The 27,789-nt window shown below is 43.6% G+C and overlaps 1 protein-coding gene across 1 annotated transcript in view; it reads left to right on the plus strand.

Annotated features, from left to right (window-relative positions):
- The window catches only part of ZAP70 (zeta chain of T cell receptor associated protein kinase 70), a 30,557-nt gene extending 10,085 nt beyond the window's left edge, over positions 1 to 20,472 (plus strand). Inside the window, exons 5-12 of the mRNA XM_087702203.1 lie at positions 1,518 to 1,558; positions 3,530 to 3,584; positions 8,895 to 9,078; positions 9,458 to 9,664; positions 12,311 to 12,503; positions 15,076 to 15,216; positions 17,444 to 17,556; positions 19,668 to 20,472. Of these exons, the coding sequence (XP_087558329.1) occupies positions 1,518 to 1,558; positions 3,530 to 3,584; positions 8,895 to 9,078; positions 9,458 to 9,664; positions 12,311 to 12,503; positions 15,076 to 15,216; positions 17,444 to 17,556; positions 19,668 to 19,758 (1,025 nt within the window). The 3' untranslated portion in view covers positions 19,759 to 20,472. The remainder of the gene's footprint in view (positions 1 to 1,517; positions 1,559 to 3,529; positions 3,585 to 8,894; positions 9,079 to 9,457; positions 9,665 to 12,310; positions 12,504 to 15,075; positions 15,217 to 17,443; positions 17,557 to 19,667) is intronic.
- Positions 20,473 to 27,789: the final 7,317 nt, after the last annotated feature.

Here is a 27,789-nt window from a genome sequence, read left to right on the forward strand (position 1 = left end):
CTGTACCTATCCCATCTAGTCCAGCAGAAGAGGCATGCTCTGGGTCCTGTCTATTAGGGAGTGTCATCTAGCAGGGTTCAGAAAGAGTGTCTTTTTTTGCGATGATGCCCACCCTTTGGAGATCCATTCACCGCACTCTGTGATCATATTGGTCCCCCTGACCCTGTCAACCTTTCACAGGGCCTTAAACTCATGGTTCTATCCTCAGGCCTGAGTGGTGAGGAAGTGTGACAGACTCTATACAACATTATCACTAATAAGTTTGTTTTCATCCCAGTTATAGTTTATATGTGTTGTCATTTTCTGTTTTTTAAAAAAATGTTTTATATTAGTTGCTCAGAGCCATGAACTTCTGAAGGGGAGCTATGCCAAATATAAGAATGAATTAATAAATATGCTGCTGACCTATAGGGGGCACTATATGATCAGTTTGGTTCTTGTTGGAATTCATTAGGTATAGGCAGCCCTTATATGTCAGATATGTATGTATGTATGTATGTATGTGTGTGTATGTATGTGTATGTATGTATGTATGTATGTATGTATGTATGTATGTATATATATGTGTGTGTGTGTGTGTGTGTGTGTGTGTGTGTGTGTGTGTGGGTTTCTGTCATGATGGACTCTTGTGACGAGCCGATTGACAGAGAATGGAAGCAGTTAGCTTCCTCCCATAATTGGGGCATACCAGGGGTTGTGACTTTAAATATATACCCTTCTCCCTGGCTCAGCTGATAACGGATCAGAGCCTGTGGCTTAATGGCTAAGACGTCTGCCTAATATGTAATATAGCCCAGGTTCGAATCCCAGTAAGGGTATGGCTAGCTGATGAGAGCTAAATAGCTTGAAATAGATCTATACTAGTCTCCCTTTATTTATTTATCAGCACAAATAAAAAAAACCACACATACATACATACATACATACATACATACATACATACATACCTGACATAAGGGCTGCCTATATCTAATGAATTCCAACAAGAACCAAACTGATCATATAGTGCCCCCTAGTGGTCAGCAGCATATACTAACAATATATATATATATATCACATTCATCCTTTTCTGATTTATAGCATCAGTGGGACACAGTCTATCAGTAAATATCAAAGGAGATTATTGCAGATTAATTGCTGTCCATGTTTCCCATAGATGTGATGGCCCTCCTATAATTGTCACCTTGCTCAGGGCATACAGGTAGTCCTCAACTTAGGACCACAATCGATCTTAAAATTTCTCCTTTGACTTTCCCCTTTAACTTTGCTTGTCAGAAGATCGCAAAAGGGGATCACATGACCCTGGGACACTGCAACTGTCATAAGTACATGCCAGTTTCCAAGCATCTGAATTTTGATTATGCGATTACAGGGATGCTGCAATGGTTGTCGGTGTGAAAAACAATCATAAGTCACTTTTCTCAGTTTCATTGCAACTTCAAACGGTCACTAAATGAATTGTTGTAAATGGAGGTCTGCCTGCATACACAAAGAAATTTCGCTATTGTTCTTTTCAGCAGCTGCAACTCCAGTGCCACCAGCGCATCCATCTACATTGGTAAGTGTGGTCTTCATTTGCTCAGTGAATGCTTTTATGGATCATTTCTCATCCATGTTGCCCGCAAAAGCATTTACGGCTATCATAAAACAACCTAAAAACAATCCTCTCCAAAGACAGAAATCAGGGGGACTAAGCAGTGAGGAAGAACAAACTAACAAGATGAAAGATGAAAGAATTATCATTATGGCAGAGAAGTCATAAAGTGGTTGACCCAGTGACAAGGGAGGATATATAGATGATAGATAGATAGATAGATAGATAGATAGATAGATAGATAGATAGATAGCAATAGCAATAGCAATAGCAATAGCAATAGCAATAGCAGTAGACTTATATACCGCTTCATAGGCCTTTCAGGCCTCTCTAAGCGGTTTACAGAGAGTCAGCATATTGCCCCCAACAATCTGGGTCCTCATTTTACCCACCTCGGAAGGATGGAAGGCTGAGTCAACCCTGAGCCGGTGAGATTTGAACCGCTGACCTGCTGATCTAGCTAGCTAGCTAGCTAGCTAGCTAGCTAGCTAGCTAGCTAGATAGATAGATAGATAGATAGATAGATAGATAGATAGATAGATAGATAGATAGATAGATAGATAGATAGATAGATACAATTTCATGTGGCGGACAGTTCTATTGGCTCTTACAGTCAGAAAGTTCTTTCTGATGCCTAGTCTGAGTGTCCTTTTTTGTAGTTTTATCCCTCCAGGGCAGGGGTGTCCAAACTTGGGAACTTTAATACTTGTGCATTTCAACTCCCAGAATTCCCCAGACAACATGCCAACATGCTGGCTGGGGAATTCTGGGAGTTGAAGTCCACAAGTATTAAACTTCTCAAGTTTGGACACCCCTGCTCTAGGGCAACAGAAAATGAACCCTTTTTTCCTTTGAAATGACCACTCTTCATAGTTGAATCTTGGACCTGTCTGAATGCAGGGTTGAGATGAATAGCTGTGCCCATTGTTCTCAATCTTTGTTGTTGTTAGTTGCAAAGTCGTAACCAACCCATCATGATCCCATGGACAACATTCCTCCAGGCCTTCCTGTCCTCTACCATCCTCTGGAAGGATAGATAGATAGATAGATAGATAGATAGATAGATAGATAGATAGATAGATAGATAGATAGATAGATAGATAGATAGATAAACTCAAAGGACTGCTTTATTGAGTACATCATTTTGGCACAATTGAAAACAAACCAGCTCTGGCTATTTCCTGCGCTTTCAGTATAGTTAAAGATTAGATGCCCACCTCCCTCCTTGTCACAGGTCACATTGTCCAATGATGTGTTCTGGTGTTTCCTTGGTAAACTCTTCCAGTCTTTGGCCAGCACCTCTTAGGATGACCTTGGTTCCCACAAGATAATATCCTCCCCTCAAAGTGTGTCAAGTTGAGAAACGGAGAAAATGCAAAAGGCCCAATCTGTTTAGAAGTTGACACAGGGTGGGGTGGGGGAGTGAGTGAGCAAGATATTGTTAGTGGACTGCTATTCTGATGAGCCCCATGCCTGGGGTGGGTTCCTGCTTCTTTTACTGCCGGTTTGCTCAGGGATGTGCTTCGGGCGTGCGCATCGGGAGCGCACAGACACTTAATGCAGTAATGAAAAAATTGCTTCTGTGCATGCAGAAACAAGATGGCAGTGCCTATGGTGCTGCCAAAAGAACCATTTCGGGTGGCGTGGGCGGTACTCAGCTGAACCGGTCCAAACTGGTAGGTACTCATCTCTGCCCCATACCCACCAGTTGCCAGGACAATCCTATTGAAGTCATTTTATGGGAAATATTGGAAAGGATGCCAAAAAAGATAAAATTGGAGCAGGATTTAAACCCCAATTCAGACACACAATTCCCTGGCTAGCTTTAGGATCTCTTTGTCCCTTTTTATTTGCAGAGTTAGGGCACAACTGAGTGAATGCATATTTTCTGCCCTGAATTTATCCAATGTGTAAACTCTGCTCTGACTTTCCTAGGCTGGTCGGAGATTCACAGCTCAGAACTCAGATGGATACACACCAGAGCCGTTTGGTGAGTTTGAGAACAGTATTAGCAGATGCAGCATACAGATAAAATGTTTACCGTATTTTTCGGAGTATAAGACGCACCATTCCCCTCCCAAAAGAGTGTGAAAATTTGGGTGTGTCTTATATAATAATAATAATAACAGTAGACTTATATACCGCTTCATAGGGCTTTCAGCCCTCTCTAAGCGGTTTACAGAGTCAGCATATTGCCCCCAACAACAATCCGGGTCCTCATTTTACCCACCTCGGAAGGATGGAAGGCTGAGTCAACCCTGAGCCGGTGAGATTTGAACCGCTGAACTGCTGATCTAGCAGTCAGCCTGCAGTGCTGCATTTAACCACCGCGCCACCTTGGCTTATGCACCGAATGTAGCCCCACCCACCCCCACCAGAGGCCAAAAATGTAAGGCATGGAGGTAGCGATGGTCTGTGGCAATCCCTGCAGCTTGGAACAGCTGATTGGGGGTATTCCAGCAGTCCAATCCACCCGCCAATCAGCTGTGCTGAATCAGGCTGAATCAATCCAATCCACCCGCCAATCAGCTGTGCTGAATAAGTGCTGAAGCTGACATGGCTGGTCAGAGTTTGCAGCAACAATCACATTCAGAAAGCACAGTAACTGATTCAGCAGGATTCAAAATAATAATAATATACAATACATTACCAAAAGCAGGGTTTCCATGGTAGCAGTAAATACAAGCAAAACACAAGCAGTTTCACTTTCAGTTCTCTGCTAAGCCAGGCTCCTTCCTGTCTCCTTGTTGCTCACAAAGCAAATTTCAGAGTCCAAATAACCCTCATTGGCTGACTTAGTTACTATTCCTATTCATTGGCTGACCTTGTTACCATGTGTCAGCTGAATACCATGGATGCTGGTAGGCAGAGGCAGAGTTCTTTTCCTCCCCCCAAAATAAGATACCTCTTATACTCCAGAGTGTCTTATACTCTGGAAAATACAGTATATCAGTGATGGAGAACCTTTTTTGGCTCCTGTGCCAAAAGCAGGGAGAGCGCAGGGGGTTGTGTGTGGGCGCGCCATACCCATAACGCTATGAGCATGACATCCCCCCCATGAGCGCATGCGCGTGGGACCAACAACCACCCCCCCACTTTTGGCGTGGTTTTTTCGGCCTCCCCAGACTCCAGAGGCTTTCTAGGAGCCTGGGGAGGGTGAAAACAGCCTCCCCGCGCTCCCAGACACCCTCTGGAGGCATCAGGAGCTTCCCAGAAGGCTCCGGAGGGCGAAAAACAGACCTACGGGGAATCTGGAAGTTTGGGAATGGTGACTTCCAGTTTGTCCTTAGGGCTGATTTTCGACCTCCGGAGTCTTCAGGAGACTTTAAGGACAGGGAGTCACAGAATGTCATTCAAAAGAGGTATTAACAGAATAACAGTCTGAAATGGTATAGGACTGGCAAGTAACTTCTGGTTTGTCCGTTGGATCATTTTTCGTCCTCTGGAGCCTTCAGGGAAGCCTCCAGAAGACCCCTGAAGGCTCCGGAGGGCTTAAACTGGCCCTACGAGCAAACTGGAAGTCTGTCCCCTAACTTCCAGTTTGCCTGTAGGGCCAGTTTTATGCCTCCGGGAGCCCTCCGGGGGGGGAAGGCTGTGTTCGCCCTCCCCAGGCTCCTATTAAGCCTGGGGAGGGCGAAAAAAGGCTTAAAAAAAGGCTGAACTCAGCTGGCCAACCCGCACATGCACGCTGGCCAGCTGACAATGCAATGCCTCACATGCTCTGACAAATGGCTCCACGTGTCACCTGTGGCACGCGTCCCATTGGTTCACCATCCCGGTCCTATACCATTTCTGACTGTTAATCTGTTAATACTTCTCTTGAATGACATTCTGTCACTCCCTGTCCTTGACAAATTAGCCCATTAGGCAGTCAATGCAGAAACCAAGGCCAACTCTTACTTGTACTAAGAATTACTGTTGCAATCTTCTGTCTGAAAACAAGACATGGCAACACAATTTCCGCAAAGGGTACTCAGCCAGTTTACATTTAAAAAAATTTTAAATCTTATTAGTATGTGGTTTACAAGGTCCCACCCACTGTTCAGGCTGAAACCTGTCTTGGAAAAAAAGTTTATTGTGCTTTTAATAGAACCCCACAGCATCATGAACCCAAAACATGTATTTACGTTCTGCCAGTCTCTGTGTAATCTCAGGTTGAAAAAAAATATCTTTTTGGCCATTTCATAAAAAAAGCATTTGAAACTTACTTATGTTTCCAATATGGGAGACAGTGGATCAGTGGCTAAGTCGCTGAGCTTGTCGATCAGAAAAGTCGGCAGTTCGGCGGTTCGAATCCCTAGCGCGGCATAATGGAGTGAGCTCCCATTACTTGTCCCAGCTTCTGCCAACCTAGCAGTTCGAAAGCACGTAAAAATGCAAGTAGAAAAATAGAGATCATCTTTGGTGGGAAGGTAACAGCGTTCTGTGAGCCTTTCGCGTTTAGTCATGCAAGCCACATGACCATGGAGACTTCTTTGGACAGCGCTGGCTCATCGGATTTGTAACGGAGATGAGCACTGCCCCCTAGAGTCAGGAACAACTAGCACATATGTGCAAGGGGAACCTTTACTTTTACCTTCCTTTCCATTAAAAAATAATAAAAAGTAGTACTATCAGTGGCCACAGGAGGGTGTAAAGTAATACATACTGTACAATATCCCTAACAGAACAGAACATTAGGATACACTGTACATTATGTGTTACTTTATCATCCTCTTGTGGCCACTTGTGGAGTTACTTTTCTTGAAAAGAAAATACTTTTGACTTCAAAAGCTCAGTACCAAGTACCTGGTTAATATTTCCCCGTGGTTCCACCAGAGTAATGTCCTCCTATGGGAGGTTTGCTTAGTTCTAACTCCATGTGCCTTCTGGAATAGCAGTAATAGCAGTTAGACTTATATACCGCTTCATAGGGCTTTCAGCCCTCTCTAAGCGGTTTACAGAGTCAGCATATTGCCCCCAACAACAATCCGGGTCCTCATTTTACCCACCTCGGAAGGATGGAAGGCTGAGTCAACCCTGAGCCGGTGAGATTTGAACCGCCGAACTGCAACTAGCAGTCAGCTGAAGTAGACTGCAGTACTGCACTCTAACCACTGCGCTACCTCGGCTCTGGAAGAAGTTGGGCTTTTCTGAAAGAGGGTGATATGAAACAGTCTGAATTGTTGCTAGTGGGTTTTAGTTCTTTTAAATATTGTATTTTTAGATATTGCATTTTAGATTTTGTAATTTTGTATATCTTGTGTTTTTTTTAAAAGCACTGGATAGATTATTTAGCTTGTGATGGGGTAGAAATTTTACATATTTGCACACAGGCACGTACACATGGATGCTCTTTGTGGCCAATTAGATGCTTCTTGGCAGGGGTGGGTTCCTGACAGTTCTAACCTCTTCTATAGAAGAGGTTCCACAAATCTACCATGCCATTTAGAACCGGTTCCAGCTCCCTCCCCCCACCCGTCCGCACATCATCAAGATGAAGAGCGAGAGGAGGAATTCTGGGAGTTGAAGTCCACAAGTCTTAAAGCTGTCAAGTTTGAACACCCCTGGTTTATTTTTACTAAAGGGTTAGGGTTGCAAGAGTCTTGTAGCTTGACAGCTTTAAGACTTGCGTGCTTCAATGCCAGAGTTTCTGAGCCAACATTTTGGTTGCTAAGCAAGAGCGTTGTTAAGTTTCACCACATTTTGCAAGTTGGCCACGCCCACTCTGTCACATGACTGCCAAGCAATGCCCACTCAATCACATGGCCAAGGTGGTGCAGTGGTTAGGGTGCAGTACTGCAGACCACTTCAGCTGACTGTTATCTGCAGTTCAGCGGTTCTAATCTCACCGGCTCAAGGTTGACTCAGCCTTCCATCCTTCCGAGGTGGGTGAAATGAGGACCCAGACTGTGGGGCGATATGCTGACTCTGTAAACCGCTTAGAGAGAGCTGAAAGCCCTATGAAGCGGTATATAAGTCTAACTGCTATTGCTATTGCTAACTGCTATAGCCGGCAAGCCACTCCCACCCGGTCACATGGCTGGCAAGCTACTCCCACAAAGCAGGCCACACCTACAGAAGAGGTTCTAAAAAATTTTGAAACCCACCACTGCTTCTTGGGATGTTCACAACTAGGAAACAAAGCTTTTCCCCAGCATTGTTCTCCTTCAGGTCATAGTTGGAGGGCAACTATCTTCAAACTAGAGGTATCATGGCATTTTCAAGACCTATGTTCCTTGCTAGGCTTTTCTTCCATGGATTTAAGCCATCCAAGTCCTTACCTGAAATCCTGAATTTGCTATTGGGGAAAGTTAGGAGAGCTTGGACAGAAAGGAAGCCATAAGGCTGAAGAGTGCAGGCATTGTGAGAATGTTCTAATGTTTTAAGGTTTCTATTGGTCTGAGCAAAAGTCTAAATAAGCTCAACAGATTGTACCAATGCATAATTTCATTCACATTCTGGTTCCCCTTAGATTTTTGCAAGATGCCTCACAGAGTGGCATGGAGACCATAATTTCGCCCTGTTATTTAATCCCACCATTTGGTAATCAGAATAATATTGTCATGGTTTGAAGGAAGTTAGCACCGACACCTCTCCTAGAAAAATGAAATATTTTAGGAAATATTAAAAAGGGCAGAATATTTCCCCTAAAAGGGAGGCAGAAACTCAGACACCCCCCCCACCTTTGTCAATGGGCCATTAAGGCCTGAGCCAGCGCATCTGCAACACAAAAGACATGGTCTTCAGGATGTGATAGGATTAGCCCTCTACCCATCTCACCACATGGCACCTAGGGAGACTACATCAGCCAGCAAAGCTCAACCAAGCCTGGGAGACAGACAGCCTATAAAGTTAGTTAAGACCCCCGCCCCCTGGGAGTCTCACCACCAATCAGAATACAATTCTTACACAGGAACAGGAAGCTCTAAGGTAGAGTCCAGGAGAGGATGTACATCTCTCTCTCTCTCTTTCTCTCTCTCTCACCCACGTGCCTTTTGCCCCAGGACCTCAAACCATGTGGTCCTGTCCATCATCAATAAACCTTCTTTTCAAGCAACTTCCATGAATCTAGTGTCTTTTTTCCCACTTGGAACTGAACCCAGAAGGACATTTCTTCCAACAGGTTAATCAAAGTTCTGTTCAATTTCAATGAAACATAAATTGGCTTACTCTTCAATCTTACAGGAGCCGATGTCGCTAATACAACATGGGTAGCTTGAATTGAACCTAGGAGGAAGGGAAATTGTGAAATAAAGAAGGGGATCTTCAAGCACTAAACCCACAATTAATCTCCTTTATTTTCTTGGGGACGGAATAGGAGCAGGGAAAAAGACTCGGATCTTGCCCATGGACACAACATGTTATGAAAGCCCATACAGTGACCCTGAAGAGCTCAAGGACCGGAAGCTATTCTTAAAAAGGAGCAGTCTGATGATCGATGAAGTGGACCTGGGAGAGGGCAACTTTGGGTGTGTCAAGAAAGGAGTTTACAAAATGAGGAAGTAAGTGCACCCCATGTTTTTGGGTACATTTCTATCTATGTGCTGAGACAAGATCTCTGCAGTTTTCAGAAGTTGGTATTCCCTGAGGAAAAATCAAAATTTGTTTTGTTTGTCTTTTGCAGGGGATTTCTTAAATTTGGACATAATTTGGGGGTGGCTGTCTTAACTTGGTGGAGGGGAAGTAGCTATGGTCTTCTTCTTTTTTTTTGCCCCCATAAGCATTCCTAGGTCCCTCTTTTCAAAATAACAAATAACCTCACCCACTTTAGGACAGTATTCTTGACTTGACATGAACCCACCTCTGGTTGGACTAGAAGGCCTCCGAGGTCCCTTCCAACTCTATTCTATGTTCTATCTTCTCATTTTCTCTCCCTTCCAGGAAGCAGATTGATGTAGCCATCAAAATCCTAAAAGAGGGCAACGGAGTGGTACAGCAGGACGAAATGATGAAGGAAGCCCAGATTATGCACCACCTTGACAATCCTTACATCGTCCGTCTTATTGGAGTGTGTCATGCGGAATCCCTCATGCTGGTGATGGAGATGGCATCAGGTGGCCCCCTGCACAAGTTCTTGTCTTCCAAGAAGTGAGTTGATGCCATCGCATCGTGCAAGAAATTTATACCATTCCAGGATGTGGGCTTAGAACCATTGATGACCCATCAGTTCAGTGTCGCTGAGATAATCACAGTCATATATTCTGGAAGGGGTCTTTGATGTCAGCTACTCCACCTTTCAGCTCAGTGGGTTGGGAGAGGACCTGGGAGCAGGGGTGGGTTCCGGATTCTTCTACTGCTGGTTCGCTCAGGGATGCATGTTGGGTGCGCTTGATGCACATGCGCTTGATGCGTGCTATGCACGCATGTGCAGAAGTAAAAAAATGCTTCTGCGAATGTCCAGAAGCAAAAAACAAGATGGTGGCGCCTATGGCACTGCCAATAGAACTGGTTCGGGTGCATGTCCGGCCAAGTTACTACCTACTCGTCCAAACCGGTCCAAACCGATAGGAACCCACTTCTGCCTGGCAGATTCTGACAGTGAGGAGGCTGGGGAGGAACATGGGTCAGGCCGTGGGTCGGGGGGAGGCTCTGACGAGGGCTCTGCATCAGAGGCAGAGATGCGGCCAGGGCTGTCTGACAGTTATCAGCTGCCTTTGGAGTCAGACATCAGTGGGGCAGAAGAACAGCTGGAGCCTGTTCCCTGTGCGCATGCGCAGAGCTGCCAGGAGAAGGGAACAGCTAAGGAAACAAGGGTCGACTCGGGAGTAAAAGCACGGGTGGACGGTGAATGATCCCTCCCATAGGGAATAAAGAGGAGGGGAATGGGAGTTTGCAGAAAGACTGCGAGACCGCCTACTGCCACACACCTCCCAACAGCCGATAAGATCCCACAGGGTGGGCCTCCTTCGGACGCCGTCGGCCGGACAATGTCGGCTGGCGGGCCCCCAGAGGAGAGTCTTCTCTGTGGCTGCTCCGACCCTGTGGAACCAGCTACCCCCAGAGGTCCGGACCTTACCCACTCTCATGGCCTTCAGAAAGGCTGTTAAAACCTGGCAGTTCTGGCAGCCCTGGGGCTGTTGACCTTATTGTTAAGGTCCAACCCCGATCATAAATGTATACGTGTTGGGAATTTTTAAATTATTCTTTTATTTTGCTTCTCTTTTTTCTTTTTTTCTTTCTTTGTAAGCCGCCCGGAGTCCTCTGGGATTGGGCAGCCTAGAAATTTAACAAACAAACAAACAAACAAACAAACAAATAAATAAATAAAATGGGTCAGGCCGTGGGTCAGGGGGGAGGCTCTGATGAGGGCTCTGCGTCAGAGCCAGAGATGGGGCCAGGGCTGTCTGACAGTTATCAGCTGCCTTTGGAGTCAGACATCAGTGCGGCAGAAGAACAGCTGGAGCCTGTTCCCTGTGCGCATGCGCAGAGCTGCCAGGAGAAGGGAACAGCTAAGGAAACAAGGGTCGACTTGGGAGTAAAAGCACGGGTGGATGGTGAATGGCCCCTCCCATAGGGAATAAAGAGGAGGGGAAGGGGAGGGGAGTTTGCAGGAGACAATAAGTTAAATTTATTAGGGTGAAAATCTGTTCCTGACTTCTTGCCAAGTAATTGCTGCCACAGCATGGTGTTTGGAAGATATCAACCTGGCAGCTCTCCAAGCCTGACAAAGATGTGTAGTTGTGAAATCTCACAAAAGACTGTTGGCCAGGACTTTGCTGGAGAGGAATTCCCTTCAAACTAAATAAAAGGGGACGAGGAGTTGGCGTCGTGCTTTTGGGAAGGTTAGGTCAGAACAGGATGTTGCAACGGTCAATAGCAATAGCAATAGCAATAGCAGTTAGACTTATATACCGCTTCATAGGGCTTTCAGCCCTCTCTAAGCGGTTTACAGAGTCAGCATATCGCCCCCAACAACAATCTGGGTCCTCATTTTACCCACCTCGGAAGGATGGAAGGCTGAGTCAACCCTGAGCCGGTGAGATTTGAACCGCTGAACTGCAGAACTGCAGTCAGCTGAAGTAGCCTGCAGTGCTGCATTTAACCACTGCGCCACCTCGGCTCCCTATACATGAAAAGCAGTCATAACTCACAGCTGCCAATGCAGCTTTGAACAGTCACTAAACGAATGGTTGTAAGTCAAAGACAACCTGTAATAAGGAAGTGAGTGAGGGCAGGGTTATGTGGTGCTTGTAAGATAAACCTTCCATTATTATCTGGAATTCTCCAAATGTATTTGGTCTACAAATCCTAGAAAATGACAAGTAGTCAAGTGGAGAGGTGAAGTCCCAGTCCATAAGGAGCAAATCAAGTAGAGGTGGTCCTTGACTTACGATCACAACTGGTGATCTTGGTGAGACAGTTGTTAATTGAACTTTGACCCATTTTACAACCTGTCTTGTCGGAGTTGTTAAGTGAATCACTGCAGTTAAGTTAGAAGCATGATTCTTAAGTGAATCCGGCTTCTCCATTGACTTTGCTCGTCAGAAGGTCACGCAAAGGGAATCACATGACCCCCCCGCCCCGAGACACAGCCACTGACACGAGTGCCTGAATTTTGATCACGTGACCCTGGGGATGCGGCAACCGTAGTAAGTGTGAAAAAAACGATCCTACGCCCCTTTTTTCAGTGCTTTTCCAACTTCAAACGGTCACTAAATGAACTGTTGTAAATCGAGGACCAACTGTAAGGGAAGGCACAGTTGTGAGATTTTCTCTCTCTTCGTTTTCCCTTAGGGATGAAGTTCCTGTGAATAACGTGGTCGAACTGATGCATCAGGTGTCCATTGGAATGAAGTATCTGGAAGAAAAGAATTTCGTCCACAGGGACTTGGCTGCCCGAAATGTGTTGCTTGTCAACCAGCATTATGCCAAGATCAGCGATTTTGGGCTTTCCAAAGCTTTGGCAGCTGATGACAGTTATTATTTGGTGAGCAAGAAGACAAGGCGGGAAATCAATCCTGCCGTCATTTCAGAGAGACCCTTGAAGGAGAATATTTGTAGCTCAGGATTGGCATGAGGGGTCCTTGGTGCTCTCTAAGCTTGCTTGTTTTCTTGCAGACGTTTCTATTAATTTTAGGGTTTTTTCCCTATTTTTTCTTCCAGTTTTTTTCCCAAAAAGTTTTTTTCCCCTTTCAAATTCATTCATAGATATACATTCTTATAATTGCTATTTAACATTTGTCTATTCATCCTTAATCTCTATACTCTCTTTCTCCCCCCCTCTCTCCCTCTCCCTCTCTCTTTCTCTCTCTCCCTCTTTCTCTCTCTCTCTCCCTCTCTCTCTCTCCCCCCCTCCCTCCTTCCAGTTTGGATCACTTTATTGCCACCCCATGCCTCCATCTTATTTTGCAACAACCTTACTCCTTCTATTTTCTCAACCTCCCTTCTCTGCTGTCTTCTTTCTTCCTCTCTTTCCTCCCTTCTTCTTCCCCTCTATAGCAATAGCAATAGCAGTTAGACTTATATACCGCTTCATAGGGCTTTCAGCCCTCTCTAAGCGGTTTACAGAGTCAGCATATTGCCTCCAACAACAATCCGGGTCCTCATTTTACCCACCTCGGAAGGATGGAAGGCTGAGTCAACCCTGAGCCAGTGAGATTTGAACAGCCGAACTGCAGAACTGCAGTCAGCTGAAGTAGCCTGCAGTGCTGCATTTAACCACTGCGCCACCTCAGCTCTCTTCCCCCCCCCCCTCCTCTCTTCTCTTTCTTACCCTCTATCCTACTCTTAATTCCCCACCCTTACTTTCTCTTCCTGCAGGCATTTCATTATCCAAACAAGGGAACTGTTCTGACCCAGGCTTCCTTAAAAAGCAAGAAGGAGAGTCTTGGTCCCGGCAAAACCCCTTTTATTTACATGACTGTCAATTCCTTTCATTCACAGTCCGCAAGGCTTAGCCAACAGTCTTTCAGAGGAATGTTTATCCACACGAACCTTATCCCATTTGGAGAGCTGCCAGATAACTAGTTTCCAAGCACAGGACAAGGCAAAACTTGGCACAGAGTCTCTTATAGTCACAAAGAAGAACTTTCCACTCTTGAAGCGACTGAATGAACAAATTGTTTCTTGCAAAAGCCCACTCTCCATTCATTCCTCTTTTGTTTCTTATGGGAGGGGCCAATCACCTCCAAAGTGTGGCTTTACTCCTCAGTCGACCCTGATTTCTTAGTTGTTCTTGTCTTGTGGCAGCTCTGCGCATGCGCACACTGGGATCAGGCTCCAGCTGTTCCTCTGCCTCACTGCTGTCTAGCTCCCTCTCTGCCTCTGACGCAGAGCCCTTGTCTGAGGTTTCCTCAGCCTCCAGGACTGGCCGATGTCCCTCCCCAACCTTCTCACTGTCCGACTCTGCTGGCCACCGGTGGGCCACAACAGTAACATCATCAGTGCTTGTGCATCAGTGCATCACTAGCACTGATGATGTTACCTAGTTTGGGTAATGAAATGTCTGCAAGAAAGAAAGAAAGCTCAGAGAGAACCAAGGATCCCTCATTTCAGAGAGAATTTTGTTGAAAAGATAAGGAGGGTGGAATTTAGGAGAATTTCAAGAGTTGCAAAGGAGACTGTGTCACTTTCCCCCATCATTTTGTATTTTAGGACAAATAAATAACGTATTTTTCAGAGTACAAGATGCACCGGAGTATAAGACGCACCAAGGTTTTGAAGAGGCAAATTAAAAAAAAAGCTTTTTCCACTTTGCAAACCTCCCAAAACGGGCCTGTTTTTCACGCAAATGGGCCTGTTTTTTTTAAAGGGCATGCATAGCCTTATGGAGGCTTATAGTGTGCTCCTGGGGGCTGAGAGGGGGGCAAAATTGAGCAAAAAACAGCCTGGTTTTTGCTCATTTCTGCCCTCCCAGCTCCCAGGAACTCTCTGAAAGCCTCCTACAAGCTACACACGGCCATTGTAGTGAAGGGGCGGGGCTTCAAGAGGCAAAAAATGCTGTATTCAGTGTTTAAGACACACCCAGATTTTCAGCCTCCTTTGGGTGGGAAAAAGGTGCATCTTATACTCTGAAAAATACAGTATGTGCTTGTACGGGTAGATTTACAACCATTTTTTGTGTATGTTCAAAGTTACAACTGCATTGACAAAAGTGACATGACTGTTTTTCACACTTACGGCTGTTGCAAGCACCCCTATGGTCACATGATCAAAATTGGGATGCTCGGCAATTGGCTGATATTTATGACATTGGTGATGCCCCTGGGTCATGTGATCACCTTTTCCAGCCTTTAGACAAGCAAAGTCAATGGGGAAGCCAGATTCACTTAACATCGGTGTTACTAACTTAACAATTGCAGTGATTCAATTAAGAAATGTGGCCAAAAAAAGGTTGTAAAACAGGGCAAAACACATTTAACAACTCTCTCGCTTAGCAACATAAATGTTGGCTCCATTGTGGTTGTAAGTCAAGGACTACATACTTGGTCTTCTCAAATAATTCATCTCATCCAATTAGTTTTTACCTGGAGAAATTTCCATTCTGTCCTCACCCACAGGCCAAGACCACTGGGAAGTGGCCATTGAAGTGGTATGCACCAGAATGCATCCTGTTTCGGAAGTTTTCAAGCAAGAGTGATGTCTGGAGTTATGGGGTGACTATGTGGGAGGCCTTTTCTTATGGTCAGAAACCCTACAAGGTGAATATGGATGGAATTTGGGCTTTTGCTAAGGGAGGGCTCAAAAAAGTTAAGGTGTTGCTGTGATCACACAATTTTAAAGAATGGGGCTGCAACTGTACGATTGTGAAGCCACCTTAAATCAATTTTGTATTTTTGTTATATTTTTTAATTGCATTTTTATTGCTTTATGTGGGTTTTCTTAGCAGTTGATAAATACATTTTTACTTTTTGGCTCTATCCCATGGATGCCTCTGAAGTAGAACTTGCTTCTGGATGTGTGCAACTGATTCTAGGTTTTTTGTAAACAGGATTCAGCAAAAATTATTTCCCTCATATGAAGCTTTATTAAGTGTCTGCTGGAGATGGGAAGTGAAAATAGTGTTGGTTAAACACAAAACACCTTTCCAGCCAAAGCACCTATTTCATCATTTTATTTGTTTAGTTCAAGTGAGGTAATAATACCACTCTATAAAGCCCTAGTAAGACCACACCTAGAGTACTGCATACAGTTTTGGTCACCATACTATAAAAAAGATGTTGAGAATCTAGAAAAAGTGCAGAGAAGAGCAACTAGGATGATTAGGGGACTGGAGACTAAAACATATGAAGAATGGTTGCAGGAACTGGGTATGTCTGAAAAGAAGGACCAGGGGAGACATGATAGCAGTTTTCCAATATTTGCGGGGCTGTCACAGAGAGGAAGGGGTCAAGCTATTTTCCAAAGCACCCGAAGGCCAAACAAGGAATAATGGATGGAAGCTGACCAAGGAGAGATTCAATCTAGAAATAAGGAGGAACTTTATGACAGTGCGAACAATCAACCAATGGAACAGAAGTTGCTTTCAGAAGTTGTGGGAGCTTCATCACTTCAGACATTCAAGAAGAGATTGGATTGCCATTTGTCAGAAATGGTGTAGGGTCTCCTGCTTGAGCGGGGGGGGGGAGGAGGGTTGGACTAGATGACTTATAAAGTCCCTTCCAACTCTGTTAATCTGTTAATTTTCTAAGCAATAGCAATAGCAATAGCAGTTAGACTTATATACCTTATTTACTTGAGAGACCGCCTTCTGCCGATTACCTCCCTTCGACCGATTAGATCGCACAGATTGGGCCTCCTCCGGATTCCATCTGCCAGTTAATGTCGACTGGTGACTACACGGAGGAGAGCCTTTTCTGTTGCAGCTCCGACCCTGTGGAACGATCTCCCCGTTGAGATCCGTACCCTCACCACCATCCAGACCTTCCGCACAGCCCTTAAGACCTGGCTCTCCCAGCAGGCCTGGGGATAAGTTCTTAAATTACCCGCCCGAGTGTTGACTGTTGAATGCAAGTTGTGTTTTATTATTTTATTTTGTTCACTCACTGTTTGTTTTTATTATTGCACCCCCTTCCCTTTGATTGTAAGCCGCCCTGAGTCCCCTCAGGGAAAAGGGCGGCCTATAAATCTTAATAAAATGTTTAAAAAAAAATACCGCTTCATAGGGCTTTCAGCCCTCTCTAAGCGGTTTACAGAGTCAGCATATTGCCCCCAACAACAATCTGGGTCCTCATTTTACCCACCTTGGAAGGATGGAAGGCTGAGTCAACCTTGAGCCTAGTGGGATAGTTTTTTAAGAATAGTTTTGAGGTCTCTTAGGAAGTTGAATTGGTCATAAGGGCTTGTGTGTTTTCTTATTTAAGAGATGCCCATCTTACAAAATATAAACCTGGGACGCTAACAACAATCAAACCTGTATAACATATTAAGAAATGCACCCTTTCTAAGAAACAACCAATGCACCAAAACATTTTACATCAGATACTCATGTGCTGGGCCCAGCACCCGGCGGAAGACCCAGATTTTCATAGCCTTCTGGGAGGCCAAGAAAGTATGAGCCCCCTGTCTTTGGGGGTGGGGGTGGGGTGGGGTGTTGTATCGGCAGTAAGGAAGACAACTTTGATGGAAATATTGCCTAGGCAAAAGGAGCCGAAGCATTTTTTTAAAAAGTCTACAACAGCCAGAACACATTAGTAAACAACTGAAGGCGACACCTCCCTAATTCACAAGAGGCATAAGAAGGAGAAGGAGGCATAGCACAATCAGACTTGCAAAACTCTTATCATAGCCAGTGTCAATCAAAATAGTTCTAGCTTTCCTGTGCGCTTGATTTCATGGTCTGGTCTACTTTAGTTGGGCTGACTCTAGTGTTTTGCCAAAACAGATGCTCAGCTTCATTAACCGACCTCTTTCTCTTTCCCCTTCTAGAGAATGAAAGGACCCGAAGTCGTTAAATTCCTTGAGGAAGGGAACCGTATGGACTGTCCATCCAGCTGTCCAGCAGAGATGTACAAGTTGATGAATCTATGTTGGACTTTCAAGTGAGACCATCATCACCTTCTCTTTCGGGTTGGCAGCAGAGGCATGCTAAAAGTCCCTCAGCCAAGGAGGATCATATTTCTAGACTCAGAAAACATGCTTTTCTGTACCGATAAAGGAGAATATTTGTAGCTCAAAGCCAAAATGAGGAGTCCTTGGGGGTTCTCTGAAATCAGTCATTTTCTTGCAGATGTCTGTAGAGATTCCCAGTCATCCAGGTCATGGTTGTCCCCAAAGATGCTTTTTTCAGGAGGCAACTGGACTTCCTTGTTTTTTCTTTTGAAGACATTTCGTTTCTCACCCACGAAGCTTCTTCAGCTCTGGCAGGCTAGTGGGTTCCATTCCCCACTATCCTGTCAGAGCTGAAGAAGCTTCTTGGATGAGAAGTGAAACGTCCTCAAATAGCAATAGCAATAGCAGTTAGACTTATATACCGCTTCATAGGGCTTTCAGCCCTCTCTAGAGACCGCCTACTGCCAATTACCTCCACTCGACCAATTAGATCCCATAGATTAGGCCTCCTCCGAGTTCCATCTGCCGGTCAATGTCGACTGGCAACCACGCGGAGGAGAGCCTTCTCGGTGGCAGCTCTGACCCTATGGAACGATCTCCCCGTGGAGATTCGTACTCTCACCACCCTCCAGACCTTCCGCACAGCCCTCAAAACCTGGCTATCCCGTCAGGCCTGGGGTTAAAGACCGTAATCCACCCGAATTGTATGAATGTTGTGCTTTTAATGATGTACTGTCTTATGTGTTAATCTGTTTGTTTTCCCCTCCTTTCGAATTGTAAGCCGCCCTGAGTCCCCCCAGGGAAAAGGGCGGCATATAAATAAACTACTCTAAACTCTAAACTCTAAGCGGTTTACAGAGTCAGCATATCACCCCCACAGTCTGGGTCCTCATTTTACCCACCTCGGAAGGATGGAAGGCTGAGTCAACCCTGAGCCGGTGAGATTAGAACCGCCGAACTGCAGATAACAGTCAGCTGAAGTGGCCTGCAGTACTGCACCCTAACCACTGCGCCACCTCGGCTCTTATAAGAAGAGAAAGAAAAATCAAGAAATTGCTTCATGAAAAAAAAAAAAAGCATCTTTGGGATTTCCTTGCAGATGTTTCATTACCTGATGATGTTACCTAGTTTGATAATGAAACATCTGTGAAAAGGAAACAACCAAGCTCAGAGAGCACCAAGGGCCCCTCGTGCTTCTCTATTGCAGTGTTCGCCTTTTGGAACGCAATCCTCCCTATGATTTTGCAAAGCCTTGAAGTGTTCCCAAGCATGGGGACGCATGGTTGGCAAAATTGTCCTCTGGACGTTTTGTCCATATCTGCAAACACCTCCATGCTAGAGACAAGATTTCATTGCAGAGGGAACTTTGCCAGAGGTGGGTTTCAACATTTTTTTACTACCGGTTCTGTGGGCGTGGCTTATTTTTGTGGGCGTGGCTTGGCAAATTTATGTTTCAGATTGGAGATGGGAAATAAAATATGCTGTGAAACTTTTTTTAAAAAAAGGCCAAAGAAAACAGCAACCCGAGCCGCGCCGAGCTGAACGTAGGAGAGCTGAAGGGTCCGAAGAGTGTGTGGTTTTGTTCGCTGCCTGTGAGCTCCGGGGTGGGGGCAGCAGCCAAGTGAGCAAACCAGCAAACCTTGCTCACGAGTAAACGTGCTCATGAGTAAACTGCAGATTAGAGGCAATCAGCAGATCCTGGCGTAGTCGCTTGGCTGCTCGCCCTCCCTTCACTGGAGCTTGCAGGCAGCAAACGAAACTGCTGCCTCCTGCCTCCTGCCTCCGTGCATCGAGGAGGCAGGGAGGCTCGATCCCACTTAGGAGGCAGTGGTTGCGAAGTCTCGAGCCTCCCTGAGCAGCCCATGCTGCTTACCTGTGTGTAGGCACTAGGAGGCAGTTGTGTGGATGCACTTGGCAAAGACGAGGCAGGGAGAGCATCAGAGCGAGCCAGTTTGGGGGCGTGGCCAGCCAGCCATCACTACCAGTTCGGCCATCACTACCAATTACCACGAACTGGGTCTGAACTGGGAGAAACCCACCTCTGGAACTTTGCAATGTATTTCTCCCTTATTTTCTGACATGTCTACTTTCTTGTCCCCAGAGTGGAAAACCGCCCAAACTTTGCTGCTGTGGAGACACTGATCCGCACGTATTACTACAGCATTGTTGACAAGAAGGAAGAGAAGTTGTAGGGGAAAAAAACGTGATGGACTCGTGAAAATGGTTGGAAGGCGCATGTGCCCATCACCTCTGGCCAGCTTCAGCATTTCTGAAGGGATGATCTGCTGCAGAACTCCATTTCGTTTTTCATTCATTCAAAGAATCTCCTTCTCTCTCCCTTTTTACTTGGGATAGCAGGATGTTCATGACTGTTTATGGTGTGCGTGTGTGTGTGTGTGTGTGTGTGTGTGTGTGTGTGTGTGTGTGATGGTATTTACTTACCTTCCCTATCAGTTCGCAAATGTGAGCTCGCATGTGCCTTTTTTTTGCTAAAAAGGGCCTAAATGGGATGCCGTAGAGCCAGGATGGCTGGGTGTGGCCACCCGCGATTTCCACTGCTGGTTTGGTTGAATTGGTCCAAACTGGTAGAATACCACCTCTGATGTATATTGAACAAATCATAGGGCATGCTCACCAAGGGTGCAAAGTTTACCTTCCAGCTTTTCTTATCTGTTAATGAGACTGTGGGGATTAGAATGTTGTGAGAGCTCCCTTGGGTAAGGAAAGGAGTTTTAATTTGGGGCCATTTCTGTTTTATGCTTGTTTTTTGTTGTTTTTCCTATCTATTTGTTGGATTGTTCTTCCTTATTTCGGATGGGAATGTACAAAAATGGGAATTGTATATGCTGCACGGGGTCATTTCGATTGGACTGGCTGATCAGCACTGTAAAATAAATAAAAATGAAAAGCATCCATTTCTCCTCTATAGCGCCTCAATGCTTGCTCCTTTGCAACAGACAGAATGACAGAGTTGGAAGGGACCCTAGAGAGAGAGAGAGAGAGAGAGAGAGAGAGAGGGAGAGAGGGAGAGGGAGAGAGAGAGGGAGAGAGAGAGAGAGAGAGAGAGAGAGAGAGAGAGAGAGAGAGAGAGAGAGAGAGAGAGAGAGAGAGAAATCTGCTAAACATGGAAAGGTTAATTCCTCTTTTGTTTTACAAATGGACAATTATGCTTTTCATAGATGTTCTGGTTTCCCTGATGCTTTTCTGGTTGGCGGTTGGCAGGAAAAACCTCTGGCCATTTCATGGTGTTTCTAAAATGTTGTCCTGGAAGTGAATAGGTATAGGAATAATTCTCAAAATATTTGCCACAAAAATATTTTAAACTTAGTCCTGAGAAATGCCACTCCACAAGGGGGCTCCCTCTAATAAGGGGGGGAAAATCAAACATTAGAAATTGTGGCAACATTCATGGAAGGAGGATTGGGATAAATAAATACCCAGGCAGCACCGGGTTATCAGCTAGTGTATAATATTAAAGCTGCTGCAAATTCCATATTTTGGATAATGGGGCGAATGGTCAGGGTAAGGTAAAAAAGAATCAAGATGGCAGCTGCAACAATGCTCTGCCCGATTTTTATGTGCATCACCCACACAACCTTATAAAAACCAGGTAGAGCGCCTTTGACGGCACTATCATGGCTGCCATCCTAATTTTTTTGACCACATCCTGCATATATGGAACGTTTTGTGGTATCACCACCCTAATTATAGAGTTCATATCCTGGAAAGAAGTCCTTAATCTCACAATCATAGTTATGGATTCCTATCAGGATTGGTCAAATCCCGAAGCACGTCTATCTCTTGAGCACTCCTTAAATCAAGGTGGAACTCTTCCCTAGATTCTGCACCCAACCTTCTGAAATTAAACAGGCTTAATTTGATAACAGCATTTGCTAAAATAGATATCATTTAAAAAAAATAAAAAAATACAAAATGAAGCTAAACATAAGGTAGGGTGGGTGAAATCGGTCTACATTCTAAACAGAAGATTTTTTTTCTGACTTTATAAGTTGCAACTATGTTCAATTCTGCAAGTTTATTAAGCAGATTGTTTTTCAGTCATTCTCATAATTTCCCATAAATATAGTATGTTTCATTTGCAGAATGAAAACATGATCTTTGCACAATTCCTCTGATAGCTGATTGCAAAATAATGCACTAAACATTTCTTAGAAAAAAATTAGCTCCTTTCTTTCTTTCTTCCTTCCTTCCTTCCTTCCTTCCTTCCTTCCTTCCTTCCTTCCTTCCTTTCTCCTTCCCTCCTTCCCTCCTTCCCTTCCAATTACTGAATTTGGATTTGAGATCTGAATCTGGATTAAGGACAGTGGTAAAATTAAATTTTTTTTACTACCAGTTCTATGAGTGTGGCTTGTTGCATGTGGCAGGGGAAGGATAGTACAAAATCACTATTCCCACCCCACTCTGGGGCCAGCCAGAGGTGGTATTTGCCGTTTCTCCGAACTACTCAAAGTGTCTGCTACCGGTTCTCCAGAACCTGTCAGAACCTGCTGAATTTCACCCCTGATTTAGGAACTAATGTGGTTAAGACAGAAAAAACCAGTAGAGTGAAGAACCTAAACCCTGAATTGGGGTATGTATTTCTTTTGCTATCTGTTTCGTTTACCTATTAAACATACTCTTCCTAAGTAGTGGTATCAGTATCATTTGGATCCCCTCTAAATGTAATGTATAATATAATAGTGGATCTCTTTGCACCGTTTCTCACTTCTAGCAGCTCTGATCACCAAATCTCTCAGACAAAGTTTATTCAGTCCAAGAAGTCTATGAGAAAGGAGTCTTCGAGTTCACAAGCAGACCATCCTCTGATTATGATTTTTTTTCCCTTTGTGGAAATGTGATACATGCAGAATAAAATCCAGTGGTTTTAAAGAGCAGCTGCCTTAAAGCAGGGAACAATTGATTTCTCTTATTTAGGACAAAGAACCTCCCAGAAAGTTTGGAAATATCCCTCAAAATGAATGAGATGAAAGTATAAGAAAGAGGATTTTGACTGAGAACTGAAAAGAGCCAGAATGTCTGCAGGAGTTAAGAAAAGTCAATGCTAAATCTTAGTGGTTTGTGGGACTGGTTTTGGAATTGACAATGCAGATACTGAAGTGATAAATAGCTGCTGACTAGCTGATAGGATCAACTAACAAGTTAAGAAACAAGCAGTGAAGAAATATGCTGTAGACCAGCACTAGATAGAGCAGCTATGAAGATCTTGACAGAGATATTGAGATGTGTCTACTATAAAGATCAGAATCATGCAAGCAATGTTTTCCATGTGGCATTCTATGAAAAGTTGGACTTTGATAATAGTGCTGAAGCTTTTGAATTTTTGTGTTGGAGAAGATCCTGAAAATACTGTGGACAGCCAAGAAAACAAACAAATGGACCATTGGATAAATCTACTTAAGAGTTCCCACTCAAGGTTAAATGACTACGCTCAGTTTAGGTCCTTAGGTGAAGACCTAGTTCTCTGGAGAAGGATGTGATGCTGGGAAAGTTGGAAAAAAAGAGAAGAGAATAATAATAATAATAAAAAACAAAGTGGATAGACTCAGTTACAGTAGCAAAATGGCATTGGGGATTAGGTTGGAAAATCTAAAGCAGGGCTGTTAAACTCCCGGCTGGTAGGCCAGATGTATCATGCACCGGCCACACCCATTCCCGGTTTAGTGAAGGGGAGAAAAGTCCTTGATACGTCACATGACTCTGCTATGATGTGGGTTTGACACCCCTGATCTAAAGGATCAATTTGGGGTCATATAGCCACGGGAAAAATATATGTGGCTGCTCTAAGAGTTGACACCAGATTGGATGACACATAAAATCAATCTTTATGGGCATTATGGTGACTTTTTAAAAGTTTTGTTGAAATAATACAGTGCAGGTTTTAAAAAGATGTATTAACCACCTGGAGATCTCTTATTGGAATGTGTAACATGGTTTATTGTTGGAACTGATTGTTCCCTAATTTGGAGAATACACAACTTGTTTGTTTATAGATAGAATAACAGTGAATGGAATTGAAAAATAAAAAAAGCAGAGCAGAGCTCACATAAAAGGATTACGGTATCTTCTTTTAAATAGCTTGTTGCAACTTCGATTGGGCAATAACTGTTATGTACAAATTGGATTCTTCTTTTGGGTGATGAACTCTCACAGTTTCAGTCTCAATAAAGTAAATGACTTTCTTACTGGAAACCAAGTCAAATCTTTTTACTATTTTTTTTTCCCATGGGTTTTTTTTATAAAGTAGTTCAGATATGTGTTGAGATTAGCTCATAGATGTGAAGCAAAGAGAGAAATCTCTTCATCAGTTTTCAGAATCTATATAATCCACTCAATTGTTTTATTTTTTTTTAAAGAAAACATTTTATCAGTTGCAAACAATTCACATCCAAGATTCCTGTTACATTACAAAGAAATAAAGGGGTTCCATATAATAGCGGTGCAGCCATTTCAGTATTTCTGTATCACACTGTCAATTTCTTGAGAAATGTTTTGTGTTTTGGTGGGTCCGTGGTGTGAATGTGTGGGGATTGTAGAATTATATTTTTTAGCTGGTTCTGGTTTTTAACTTTTTGATCATTTTATTCTCTTTGCTTATATTTAATTTTTGTTTGTAGAAAATGCCTCGGCAATTCCATTTAGGGACCAAATGATATTATCAATAATTAAAACTATTTGAAAGGGCCATGAAATGATCCTGCTGCTTTTTCTGGCAATTACACTGAGTGCCTAGTGCAAACCTTATACAAACCAATTGTCCGCAGCAGGTAGCTGTTTTTTAAAAAAAATTTCCAGTCTTTTTTTTTTGTTGATTTCTTTTCCTTTTTGTTCTATGTTAAAGTTATGGCAGATAAAAGGTTTGTAATTTTTATATTGAAAAGATTAAATTAATAATTATAACAGGGTGGGCAAGATCTGGGGATTTAAAGGGAACAGTGCTGATTAACAGACAGAGAAATCCAGAGGCTTTCTTCATTTGAAGATATTTCCACATATCATTTCCCCCCTGATGGATGTATTCATAAAGGTAATCCTCAACTTACTACCATTTGTTTAGTTACAAAATCAAAGTTACAACAGTATTGGAAAAAACGTAACTTATGACCGTTTTTCAGACTTATGACTGTTGCAGCAGCCCCATGGTCACATGATCAAAATTTGGATGCTAGGTAGGCAACTGGTTCATATTTATGATGGTTGCAGTGGCATGGGGCCATGTGGTTTCTTTTTGAGAACTTCTGATAAGCAAAGTCAATGGGGAAGCCAGATTCGCTTAACAGCTTTGGTGATTTACTTAACATCTGTGGCAAGAAAGAACATAATCCGGGGCAAAGCTTACTTAACAACTGTCTTGCTTAGCCATAGACATTTTTGGCTCAATTGTGGTCATTTGAGGTCATAGGTCGAGGACTACCTGTACAATATATTTAACCTAATTACTGAATTATCATTTATGATGATAATGATAAATGATGATGATAAATGAAATGATAATGATAATTACTGAATTAATCAATGTTCTTGTTCTTCCAATAGATTTAACCATAAATTAACTAAACAGGCTGGGCTCACCTAACATAGTATATTGGAAAAAGAATGTAATCACAATAAACACTAAACAAGCTTAGCATGGTGTGTGAATGCACGGTTAAATCTTTTCATAGTTAAATTTGTTGGAATTATGACTTTTAGAATTCTCATCTAGCGTGGTCAAAATTGGTGGCCTTTGCAAAGTTTTCACTTTAGTATCTTCTACTACTGCAGTCTGAAACATGGTAACAAGCCTTGTTACAACCAGTTGGGATTATTGCTAGGCAGGTGTTTTAGGGATTGCAATCTTTATATAACTGAACGGAATATTCTTTTGGGGAAACATGTTTCTAATGGACAGGATTTGGGGAGCAACGTATTTATTATAACCAGCTGATAACTGGGCGTTGCCTGGGCATTTTTTATTTATAGCGTGGGGGGGGGGGCAATGTCTGGCCAAATGTAATTTCGAATGTTGGATTGTCCCCTTTATCAGAGGGAGCCCCCTTGTGGAGTACTGTGAAGCCATTACCATGGCAAACCAACTGAACCATACAGTAGAAGCCATTTTACAGCAGTATGGTAGAAGTCATTTTAAGGCACAACAGGCTGTATCTTAACAGAATACATATATATACACATACATACACATACACATACACATACACATACACATACACATACACATACACATACACATACACATATACATACATACATACATACATACATACATACATACATACATACATACATACATATTGGAAAGATCCATTCTACTTGCAATTTTATCTCTGGTTATCAAAGAGAAAGTGTAAAATTCTGACTTGAAACAGAAAAAGTACCCTCCTGAACACCAAAAGGACACAAGGCTAGAGCATCTGAAGGATTACAGCGATGTTTCTGAAGCTCAGCAAATTTAAAATTTCTGTATTTCAGCTTCCAGAATTAGCCAGCCCACATATTCAAAGTGATGGAGATTGAGGAGCACTGGATTAGTGTCTCTCATCCTTGGCAACTTGAAGATGTGTGGATGTCAAGTCCCAGAATTCCCCAGCCAGTACAGGCCTTGCGAAACACAGCAGTAGACAGTGGACAGATAGTTCCTGTTGCTCTGGATAATTTAGTTTTCAAACTTTTTATTCCCTAGAATCAGGGGAGCGTTCCTGCCAGTTTTAACCTCTTCTACAGAAGAGATTCCACAAATCTACAGTGCCATTTAGAACCGGTTTCAGCTCCCTCCCCCCCGCCCGTCCGCACATCATCAAGATGAAGAGCGAGAGGAGGAATTTTGGGAGTTGAAGTCCATAAGTCTTAAAGCTGTCAAGTTTGAACACCCCTGAGTTTTTTTTCTAAAGGGCTAGGGGTACAAGGATCTTGTAACTTGACAGATTTAAGACTTGCATGCTTCAAATGCCAGAGTTTCTGAGCCAACATTTTGGTTGCTAAGCAAGAGCATTGTTAAGTGAGTTTCACCACATTTTACAAGTTGGCCACGCCCACTGGGTCACATGGCCAGCAAGCCACTCCCACCCAGTCACATGGCCAGCAAGCCACTCCCAAAAAGCAGGCCAATCCTACAGAAGAGATTCTAAAAATTTTTGAAACCCACCACTGCCTTTAATAGTGATTCTGGAGAAAAAAGACAGAGGGCATCTCTGCATTCCTAGATGATAGTTCATGTTCATAGATGGAGAAGAAGACCATCCTTATGTATTTCTCCTCTTTTCTGCCAGCACCTTTGAGGATCTACTATTGATTTTCCTGGAGGAGCAATAGCAAAATGGACTTTTGTTCCTCTTTTTAAACTAAATCAGAACAGTTTTACATTTATTAAATCCAAGGCACTCACTTTCCCCCAACATGTTCTTAAAATTGGAGGAGAATGTACAGCAAATACAGTAAATTTTCGCTGACCTTCCGCACAGCCTTCAAGATCTGGCTATCCCGTCAGGCCTGGGGATAAGATCCTAATCTCGCCCCGCCCAAATGCCGAATGAATGTTGTGTTTTATTGGTTATTTTCCTTTATTCACATTTCTTTTGTGTCCTGTCTTACACTCCCCTCCTATGAAATGTAAGCCGCCCTGAGTCCCCTTAGGGAAAAGGGCGGCCTATAAATGTCAATAAAATGATAAAATGATAAAAATGATAAATCTGCATATAGGCGGGAAATTGAACAACTGGCCCTGTGGTGGGGCTGGAACAATATTGAACTGAACATATTCAAAACTGTAGCGAGGCGATGTAGAGTACCGTGACGGCGACCTATGGCATGCGTGTCAGAGGTGGCACACAGAGCCCTCTCTGCTGGCACGCACGCTGTTGCACCAGGTCAGATCTCTGTGGCGTTTCTTTTATGAGCTGCTGTTTCCCTGCAAACAGCGAAGCAGAAGCTCATGAAAGAAAAAGACCTTACCTCTTGCTGTGCTGCCAGCAGGGCCGGATTTTCCTATAGGCTAACTAGGCTTCAGCCTAGGGCCTCAAGATCAAGAGGGGCCTACATTCAAATTGTTAGCAAAATTAAAATTACACTATTCTGAAAACAGTGAACACTAAAACACTGAACTGAAAATAAGGGGAAATTCTACGCATATGACTAATAAACAAACATAAAAATGTATTGGTTAAGATTGTTCCAGCGCCGCGGCAGTTGGGGAGCCCGCCCACGTTCCC

This window comes from Thamnophis sirtalis, unplaced genomic scaffold (assembly GCF_051295495.1).
Source record: "Thamnophis sirtalis isolate CommonGarterSnake01/CBP01778 unplaced genomic scaffold, rThaSir2_p1.2 scaffold_1, whole genome shotgun sequence".
NCBI classification, from domain to species: domain Eukaryota; kingdom Metazoa; phylum Chordata; class Lepidosauria; order Squamata; family Natricidae; genus Thamnophis; species Thamnophis sirtalis.